The sequence below is a fragment of the Diplotaxodon limnothrissa genome, linkage group LG5 (genome assembly GCF_057381915.1).
Source record: "Diplotaxodon limnothrissa isolate DT_005_m linkage group LG5, D_limnothrissa_male_GT1.1, whole genome shotgun sequence".
NCBI classification, from domain to species: domain Eukaryota; kingdom Metazoa; phylum Chordata; class Actinopteri; order Cichliformes; family Cichlidae; genus Diplotaxodon; species Diplotaxodon limnothrissa.
In genome coordinates this window covers 37,689,093-37,700,092 of record NC_140600.1, presented here as the reverse complement: position 1 = coordinate 37,700,092, position 11,000 = coordinate 37,689,093, and the positions used below count along the sequence as shown (strand labels likewise).

The window sequence follows — 11,000 nt, the reverse complement described above, 5'->3', positions numbered from 1 at the left end:
CCGTCTCTGTGTGTTGACTGGTAACCTTAGCACCACACCCCACCCGCCTGACCCATTAAAGCATAAGCAGGTTAGGTAATGGTACTAAACCATATCACGTAGATAAATCCTTATGTTTTTCATCATATACTGAATATGAAAGGAGGACATAGCTGCAGAGTCTGAAAAGTGAAGCCGGAGTGGATCAAACCTGCAGTCTGTCTGACTCCTCAGGGTTCAATAAAATGTCACATTATGTAGAGGTCTATACACTCTGATGTGAAAGCGACCCTCAGTTCCCTCCCTCCATTACCTCAGTAAACACTTTCCTGATAACTCTTATTGATAACTCTTAACTCTCACACTTCAGTTCTTATCAAATACGATATGTTGTTCATTTTATCAATTATAGTTCTGATTAGAATCAAAAAGAAAGAGAAAGCTGGGGATACTTTAGAGCAGGGGCATCAACTCTTGAAACCAGACTACGAGCAAAAACACAGAGAAGGCCAACAAGCTCAGTTCAAGACTTCATGGCAGAACTTTACAAACCACTGGGTGATGTGGTGACTATGTCCATCTTTTATATACAGTCTATGTTTGTTATAACATTGTAGAAAAACACTATTACAGGGTGAAGTAGACGTATCTGAGCAACCACACAGCACAGGAAGTGTGCTGTGTGTGCTTCCTTCGTCCACTTAAAGACAAATATGTTGTTCATGCACACTAACCTGTAGACTGCTTTGATACACATTACTGGTCCATTTTGGTTAGAAGCAGGTGCAAAACTCTGCTAATGAGAGACAGCTTTTATCTGCACACAAACACGCAAAGCTCAATGTCCACTGTCACCCTTGACCCTTCCATCCTGACTGTCTGATCAGGAGGTGCACAGAGTGAATGTGACGGGTGGCGAGGAGCTACTGACGGTCAGTGTGCGAGTGAACTCAGACTACACCCAATCATTACAGGACTGATACATTATCTGTACTTAGGGGTCAAAGGTCAAATATCTCACTGGCTGATGAGGTGCTACATCCATGTGCGCATGTGTGTGTGTGAGTCAGCAGGATAAGACAGGATTGTATCAGCTCTTGATAACCTGGAGTAACCCTTGCTTCATGTCTCCAGCAGAGCTTAGAGCTCACACAGAATAAGATCCTATTTAAGTGACTCACTACAGTCGGGGCTTTGGTTTCACTCTGAGGTGGTTCAGCAAAGAACCGTAAGATTAGTCATTTTGTTAAACGTTTCTTGGAACGGCGGCTCTCACACAAAACTGCAGAAATCTCAAATCTTTATGATTCCCTACAGGGACTATAAAAATAATACAGTTGCACATCAAAACAAAATGATAATGCTTCACTCGAAAACCGTTATAAATTAGAGATAAATAGCCAGTAAATATTTGAAGTAGAGCAAACAATAAATAATATATTTCTTTCCAGCTAGTATAAAAATAGTTGCTACACACTTTTTCCACTCTGCCATGCTCTTGCATAACATGACAGTGACTAAATATTTCACGCACAATCCCTGACAGGCAGTTTTAAGGGATAATTTACAGCGTAAAGTTGCCTTTACAACTACACGATGAGTCTTTACAAAACAATCTGTCTTCATTTGCTTTTGTCTTTGCTTTCTGCTCACAGCTAAAACTTGCTACAATGTGTCCTCTGAGGCTGATAAAGCACAAACTTGTGCCTTAAAGAGTCTTATGGAGTCTCATACGTTTATTGTCTATATTAAGCCCTGGCCAACTATCATCCACAGTATATGTGTATATGAGTATTTTAAACTCAAGGGACACTTTGTTAGGTCCACTTTTGCCTGAAGAACTGCCTCGATGTTTCATTGCATTAATTTAATGAGCAGTTGAACAGGTATATCTAATAAAGTGGCCAGTGAGTGTAGTTTGCTGGCGTCGGTAGATTTATTAAGAATACTCATATCTTTTTCTCATGTGCTGTGCAAAAACTCATCACTGAGCCACACTCTCACACTTTTCTAACATTTTTCCTGATCACTATGAACCGTGGAGTATTTTTAGTAAGTCCTGCATACATCATCCTGCTGCGGTAAATGCTCACCGGAGCACCAAATGTGTTTATATCCATGACTGAACATAGTCCTTAACAAGTACACTGACTAACATTTGCTAAAAAGAGCAGTCCTCAAACATTTTGGGGGAATTACTTTGAAACTCACTTTGAAAAATGACACAATATAGGCACGACCTGTTTTTGACTGTTTACTGAGAGCCACAGACAGGCTGCGGAGGTCACAGATTTCTGATAGACAGCTTGGAGCATTGTTGGCTTTTGTTCTTCTAATGAGATTTGGTACTAACAGCGCACACATCTCGATGCTTATCTTCTATTCTGGTTTTGGGACTTTAACATGTTTATTGTTGCTTCACTAGTGTTCTTCCTCTTTAATACATATTTTTTGAAAAATGCTGACAACCAACATTGAAAATCAACATGCAGTGAAAAGTATAAATATCAGAAAAGTGATCACAAGGATCAAACTGTTTTCATGTTGTTAGTATTTTTTGTCTTTTAGATTTTCCATATGTTTATCAATGACACTGATGATAGTTCTAATAATAATCATAATGCTCAATGCCGACATCCCTCACTGAGTCTTTCACTGAGACAAACAGCACAACCTAGTGGAAACCTACCACACGGCACTTTCTCTTCCCCACCTTTCTATTTGTGGTCCCTTCATATTTCAAGTCATGGGGGAGGGGGTGCAGCAGCATCACAGGTGTAGGTTGCCAGGTCAGGCATTTGAGATGCAGTGCTTGTCAAACTGTTACACCCCACAAGTCATAATACAGAAACAAGAAAGGATCGAAGAAAACAAGCAGGGTGCCTAAAAAAGACACAGGAGGTCTGTTTACAGCAGGTGAGGAGGATGCGAGAGGAAGGGGAGTCTGGGAGGACAGTGATCAGCTGCATGCAGATTTACAGAGGCCTCAGAAAAAACGTCTGCCTGGAGAGAGAGAGACAGACATAGACAGAAATAGTGAATAAGAGCGACAGATACATTTGAGAGAAATGGTGAAAGCAAAGGATTGCAGAAAACAGGAGACAGCAGCCAGTGAGTCATGCCATCAATGCCAGAAGGAACATGTCTCGAGTCATTTTATACCTGGTGTCTTTACTAAGGAGTTACTTTTATTTGAGAACTGCACAGTGTACTCTGGGGCACGATTTAGATTTAACAGCACATAAAATTCAGCAGCTTTGTGGAAGACTTGTATTTACTCGCTTGCAAACTTTACTCCAGCTGAAAGGACTTGAAAAGTTAGAATAACGTCCCCTCATCTTCATTGCATTACTTAGAGTGGAGGAATATATAGCATATTGGACATTATTAGTCTTAACATGATTGCAGTTTAAATTAAATATGCATTCCTAAATAAGGTCAATTCACTGTCAACAGTGAAGTATTTTTAAAGGAAGTATTTTTAAAGGAAGGTGCATACAGATCATGTCTGTTAGGTATTTTTGTGCAAAGTGTCTCACACTCTTAAAATAAAAACTCACCCAGGTTTCTCACATTGTTACAGCTGCCCACAAAGCACCAAAGAGCTGAAGCCAAGCAGCCTTAAAGAAATAGTGCTGATTCATAAGACCTCATGACCCAATACATCAATTGTAATCGCATTTTACTACAGCACGATGAACTGAGGAAAATGTCCATTCTCGGGCATTATCTAACACGCTTCTATGCATCCTACTACCAAATCTGTCAGTGCTGATTCTAGTCTGTTGGGGCTCTTGGCGAGAAATTCACAGCGTACTCCTACAACCAGAATTCATAACCATTATAAATAATGACCAATTTGAATGGTTATGAATTGTTAATAGTGTATCTTCTCCATAAATAGCTTCCCCATTCTGCTTTCTTACCTGCTCAGGACTATTAGCTGGCTGAAGCCTCTGGCTGCAGACTGTAGAGTTTAGCTGGGTCCTGATTGTCACACACATCAGTTCTGGATACAGAATTCACATTCAGACACATGCTAAGACAGATAGAGCAGAACCACATGTCGTTGCAGCATCATCCACAGCAGCAGCAGCAGCAGTAGCAGTGACAGCAACAAGGGGGCAGCAGTGATGCAGAAAGAAATGGCAGAAAGAGTCAAATCAATGCTTTTACAGTCCTCATTCTACGAACAGAAGTGTGATCAGTGTGTGCAAGACAAATGTGGCAGCACAGTTTGTGATGTATGCTTCTACCATTATTTACTGCTACTAGCTGCATTAACTTAATTAGTCACTGAAATTAAAAGACAGCTAATTACAACCAATATTTCTACCCTCCAGTAAGTCAGCGACAGACACCAGCAGGTGCTTTGCAGTTATTTCAAAAGAGTGCTCAGGTCTTACCTGTTGTCATTGATATCTGTGGTGTTTCCTGTGGACAGAAAGAGTGCATAAGGAGGCAGGCAGGTGCACAGTGACAAGGTTGGTGGCGTGTGAAGTGAGGGAGGAAAAGTGGGTTTGTAACAGACACGTAAGTTCAATTAAAACAGCCTAATGTGAAAGTGAAGTTAGACGGCCTTGGAACAAGCAGCTGCATAATGTATTGTATTAGACGCCAATATCTCACATTTGAATGACTAACACATTTTACAAGCACTTTACTGATCTGGTAACCCCATCAGTAAGGCAAGGATGGAAAAGCAGCACCAGCACAGGTTTAGCTGCCCAAAGCTTCATGCTTAGGGAATGATTACGGGCAGGGTCATTAGGTTATTTTCTACTAACACATTAAAGTTACCAGAAAGACTGATGCCATGGTAACACAAATACTGACTGTCACTTATAGGTTTTGTAACTTTCACCTGCACCTGAAGAGTTTTCATTGTGTAACATCTCTACAGGACATAAACACATTTAATGTTGCTTGAACGAATGACCAATAAACAGTGGCAAACACTGCCATTTGACCATAAGTGCCTCGTGTTTCCCATCTAAGGTGTCCTTGCATTAAAGTACAACCATCCCAAGGACTTTTATTAGCAGAAAACCAACAACACTTTCTTGGGAAATTGGGTCTGGTTTTAATACTGGTTCCTGGATCATTTTTATATCCTGCAGAACCTGATGAACTGAATTCAGCCCCAGCAGCGACTCAACACGCCACCCATAGCAGCACCACCCTCACCCTGGAAGAGCACGAGGTGAGGCGCATGCTGCAGGCTGTTAACCCGAGGAAGGCGGCGGGTCCTGATGGTGTGCCAGGTCGAATATTGAGGGATTGTGCAGGACAGCTGGCTGGGATCTTCACCAGGATTTTCAACAAATCCCTCGCACAGGCGACTGTCCCACTCTGCCTGAAGTCCTCCACCATAGTCCCCTTGCCTAAGAAGCCCCACATCACCGGCCTGAATGACTACAGACCGGTGGCACTCACCCCAGTGGTAATGAAATGCTTTGAGAAGCTGGTCCGCAGACACATCACAGCAGCCCTGCCCCGCAGCCTGGATCCACACCAGTTTGCCTACAGAGCAAACCGATCCACGGAAGACGCTGTAGCCACAGCACTCCATGCTGCATTAACTCACCTGGAAGAGCATGGTAGCTATGTGCGGATGCTCTTCGTGGATTACTGCTCAGCTTTTAACACCATCCTTCCACACAAACTGGTGGCCAAGCTACAAGACCTGGGGCTTCCATACAGCACCTGCATGTGGATCAATAGCTTCCTCTCGGGCCGTAGACAGAGAGTCAGAGTTGGCCATCACACATCCTCAGCCCTGAGTCTCAGCACTGGCTCACCCCAGGGCTGTGTGCTCAGTCCACTGCTCTACTCTCTCTACACACACGACTGCACTCCTCGCCACCACAGCAACATCTTTGTGAAATTTGCAGATGACACCACAGTGGTGGGGCTCATTTCCAAGGGAGACGAGTCTACGTACAGAGACGAGGTGGAGCAGCTGACGTCATGGTGTAAGGCCAATAACCTCCTCCTCAACACTTCAAAAACCAAAGAACTCATAATAGACTTCAGAAGGAAAAAGGCAGAGATCCAACCACTATTCATAAATGGGGACTGTGTAGAAAGGGTGGCAAGCTTCCGCTTCCTGGGAGTCAATATAGAGGAGAACCTTTCCTGGAGTGTGAACACCTCCGAGCTGCTGAAAAAGGCCCAACAGAGACTGTACTTCCTGAGAATTCTCAGGAGGAATAACATCACACAGAGACTGCTGGTGTCCTTCTACAGAGCCACCATTGAGAGTGTTCTAACTTACTGCATATGCATCTGGTACACTAGCTGCACAGGGGCTCAGAGGAAAGCACTCCAAGGGATCATTAACACCGCCCAAAAGATCACTGGCTGCCCTCTCCCCACACTGGAAGTTCTACACAACGCCCACTGTTTTAAAAAGGCCCAAAACATCATAAAAGACACCTCACATCCTGGCCACTCCCTGTTCGAACTGTTGCCCTCAGGCAGACGGTACAGGGCAATCAGAGCAAGGACTAATAGACTCAAACACAGCTGTTATCCAACTGCAATAACACATCTGAATGCTACAAAAAAATGTCCATCACGCCACTCTTGTGTTAATCTATGCACGGTCTGAAGCATGTGTGTGGGAATGTATGTGAATGTTTTACTGTTATATCTTATTAGTATTTTAAGTATTCTATCTATTTTATTTATTGAATTTTATTGTTTTATTTATATTTTGATATTGCTAGGGATGATGCAATGATCGGGGACCATTCTTAATTTCGTTGTTCTCATGACAATGACAATAAAGTTTCTGATTCTGATTCTGATTCTATTAACTCAACCCTCGGAGGCTGGCATTCTACCTGAATTACTGTGACAGAGATTCATTTCACCAAACATCCACTTGGCCTTTCTGCATGACAACGTATTGACAAAACATAACAAGACACTTCAGTTGCTTCTCAGTTTTTAGCAAGCCTCTGTGGATTTATCCATTGTTATGCACAGAAGCAACTTTATTTAATTTATGCACAGAAGCAACTTTATTTAATTTGTGCACAATTTGATGAGATGGATGCAATCATGGGACCTCACGCTTGACTGGATTATGAGGCCTGTTCAGTTTAATCCCTTAAGTAGAAAAAAATATTGTGACAGTTAATAAAAATCCTTATCCTGTCATGTGTGATGTTGCACATGTAGACACTGTAACTGTGAATGTTAAATTTAAACATGCTATAAATAAGAAATAAGAGGATGCTGATCTTTGAGATGTGCATTTCTTCATAACTCACTGAAATTCATGACACTGAGAATAACAACGGTAAAAAGTAGTGATGAACCAGAAGAAATATGGCTTCAAAAGTCTGATTACATGATAATTACAGTAGACGTTTGCCTAGTATGAAGGAAAATAAGAAATAAATCTGAATGAATAAAAAGCAGCTGAAAAAAAAAATCAGAAATTTACAGACAAAAAGAGCAAAATATTGACATTTCTTCCACAGCATTGTTGACAGAAGAAATAATAATGGGAAACCAGACTTGAACTAAGCCTGATTAAATCCTTTAAGGGTTCAAACAGGTAGTGAAAATCAGTAGTGATCTGTGATATTTAATTAAAAGCTCATATTGTAGCAGCAGACTGATTTATTGGCACAAACCCCGTTTCTGACTTTTATTGATATTCCTTGAGAATCAAAGAGGTGTGGTGTTGTTACACAACTCAACGACTGTCATCACTGGGTCAGAAGCTGAGGTGGGCGTCGCAGCCTGTCTGTCGGTTACCTGTCTCTATCTGAGTAATGACACAGCAAGCCTAATCCATCTCCTCCAGAGTCTGTCGCCGACGGGTGCAGACAAGCGCGCACACTCACACACACCCACAGACACAAAAAGCTTTTGCCTCAAACAAAAACCTCGAGCAGCGGGAGCAGTTCACTGCACATTTTTCATTGAAGTTTTACAAAAACGATCATCTGTATCCTGCTAATATCACTCTATGCAGAAGGAGAAGAAATCCCTGACTTCACTTCCCACTGGCTCAGAGTGAGAGTTAAATCTACTGACTACAACTTCATTACACAAACGTAATATGAACAAAAAGAAAGGTTTATGACAGCAGCAGGGCAATCACTGCTTTAACAGCCAGCAATCTGGAAGAGTATGTAAAGCAACATTCAAACCTAATGGTTTATATGATGGCATAATGACAATCACTTAAAAAAAACAGTCATAAAAATAAATCCATTTACCTCTGCTGATTGCGATTATAAAAATTCTCATTACTTTTTACAGGCTTTATCTGAACAGGGCTCACCGTTTTCTGAATCGAGTATTTCAGAAGCGTTGTCTGCTTGGCTTTCTGATTCAGCCGGAGGCCTGAAACAGCAGAAACACAAGCACGTGTCAACATTACGTGAAAGTTATCTTTTAAAATCTCGAGCTATAATCGAGACTTTTCATTACATGAAACAGCTGAAGTAAACATGAAAACTTTATGAACTTGAAGACTTTTGACTGCTTCACAAGCAGAGTGCAGACTATATGCATTTAGAACAGCAACAGACAGAACTCATTTGTAGTACTGTGCAAAGGTCTTAGCCCAAGTATCGTGGCAAAGCATGCACCAGTGTGTCTGTTACATGATATCAGGTCGAGTTATCCTGAGCAACAGGTCCACAGCTTGTCTGAAAGTCTTTCAAACAATATTCTTTTGGACATTAGTCTCTTTTTCTCCGTTTTCAGTCAGTTTTGTTTTTCAGCGCGACAGTGATTTGAAATAAAAAAAAAAGCATACATGGATATTTTAAAAAAGAGAGAAAAACACACAATGAACCAATAAATCAGTCATTGACTGGCCCCCCCGAGCCTGGACAGCAACATTAATGAAGTGTGGGTCACCTTAACAGCAAAAGGAACAAAAGGCAGAAACATCCAAAGAAAGGCTTTGAATGTTCCTCAAGAAGCCTGGCAAACTATTCCTGAAGACAACTTACAGAAATCACAAGAAAGCTGCCTAAGAGGTTTCAGGCTCTGTCAAAGAGGAACGGTGGTCATATCAAAAATTGACTTTCAAACTGTTTACCTCATTGATAGTATTGGCATGTATCAAAATGTGAAGGGTTTTCACATCACTCTAACTAAGAGACAAACGTCATCCTTGACTGGAGACAGCAGTTGAAACCATAATGAAATAAATAAGAAAGCCAACTATGGCTACGAAGAACAGCTCAACTTTTACAATCAATCAAGTTATGTTAAAGACACGAATAAGGCAGAGATTTAAAAAAGCTAAATAATGTTCAAAAGGCAAATACATGTTGGAAATGTTTAGGCAGGAGTAAGGATAACCAAATCCATTCAAACAACCTAATTCACTGAGTTAATCCTTTTTTTTTTTTTTTTTTTTTTTTTTTTTTGGCCTGTCCCGTTTGGCTCTTTTGCATCAGAATTGTTGTCTAAAGGCAAAGAAAGATGCCCAACGGATTTACTTTACCAAACTGACCATCCCAGCCTTGCCGTAATGGTCCATTTGATTCACCTTTTATTGTTTATTTTATTTTCACTTAATGAATACGGGACAGACTTGACTGGGGGAAAGAAGGGGAGAAAGAAAGAGGGAAAGAGAAACAGCTGAGAAGAGGGACGGGGGAGAAGGGCAAAAGACAAAAACCAACAGAACGGGCAGAGAAAAAAAATGCATATATCAATCACCTGGATCACCTGCTGAGAAAGAAAAAAGAAAACAAGCAGAAGAGAACAAGAGTAATAGAATAAACAACATCACAATGATATATGGGAATATGACAGTAAATACTAAATGTTAAACATTATTGTGCAGCACATAAGATCAACAGAACACAGTGTGCTTTGAGGTAGGAGCCAAAAAGGGTGTAGTTTGTGGGTGTGATCACCCGTGTGTACACCTGTGAGCATGGACGCGCTTGTTTTTTGTTTTTTTAAAAGGTTCCTTCATGTAATAATCTGCTAGAGGGTGTGGGGGGGCCACAGCCCCGTCCTCCAGGGCGTGAAGCAGGTATGGAGGAGATCAAAACTCCAGACATCCAGAGGCCCCCAGAACACAAGAGACCAAGGAAGACCAACAGAGGGGCAGCTGCGCCACTGTCCCGGAAAGAGCTGAGGAGAGTCCCAGATGAGGGCTCACTCAGCAGCCGCGGAGCAGAAGCCAGGGGGAGTTGCAGTGACGCGCCCGTGAGCTCCGCCGGCAGCCAGCTGCGCCTGAGTGACCGAGCCCCAGGCCGAGAGGCCGGGGGCACCCCACCTCCGAAGTGGCCCGAGCGAGCCCCAGGCTCCAGGCCCCGATAAGCGGCCGCCAAGGAGTGAGCCGGTGTGTACCTGGACGCCCATCCCCGGACACAAAGAACCACCAACGCACCGATGTCTGAGGGGGTCCGCCACTGGCAGGGGAAGTGGTGGTAGGGGGAGATAGGCCTCCAAACCTTGGAGGGCCTGAGATGTCCCCAGAGAGGTGGCGCCTGACACCCAACCTGACATATAGACACAGACATACAGGCACACACAGATACAAACATCCATTCCCACCCTCATGCTCTCATATGCACTTACTCCACACTCAACCAACGTGGAGACAGACATAAAGAGACGTTGTACACACGATCACACTCCCCAAGCGTACTCTACAAACCGGGTCTAGGTGCCCCCGCCCCTGGAGGGGGGAACTGCACCCAGACCCAGGTGGTGTTTCCCTTTTCCCTGCGGTGGGGGGAGGCAGACCGCCCCGACTCCGCAGCAGCAGGAAGGCTCCACACTCCAGACCGCAGTCGGACGGCCAACTCCTCCTCCTAGTCCTAGCCCCCCTGCTCCAGCAGGTCGCAGAGAACGGGGGTGAGAGAAGACTCCGAACCTCCCTCCACCCGCTCATTGTAATGTTGATGCATGTGTGTTCTAAGGTGCATTTAAAACCCAGGAGGGCTTGGAGCTACCTGCCAGAGAGCAGCAGGTAAGCGCATGGTCCCTCCTGCTAGCCCTCAATGTCTACGTGTATTTAAAAT

General features: G+C 43.1%; 1 protein-coding gene across 2 annotated transcripts in view; it reads right to left on the bottom strand.

The window, feature by feature from the left end:
* Window positions 1–3,918: 3,918 nt before the first annotated feature.
* Window positions 3,919–11,000, bottom strand: part of kif5ab (kinesin family member 5A, b) — a 77,966-nt gene continuing 70,884 nt past the window's right edge. The window contains exons 26-28 of one of the 2 annotated variants that reach the window (XM_085354708.1): window positions 8,285–8,346; window positions 4,386–4,413; window positions 3,919–4,018 (exon numbers count right to left, since the gene is read on the bottom strand). In XM_085354708.1, the coding sequence (XP_085210834.1) occupies window positions 3,919–4,018; window positions 4,386–4,413; window positions 8,285–8,346 (190 nt within the window). The remainder of the gene's footprint in view (window positions 4,019–4,385; window positions 4,414–8,284; window positions 8,347–11,000) is intronic. The other variant, XM_085354710.1, reaches the window with a different exon arrangement.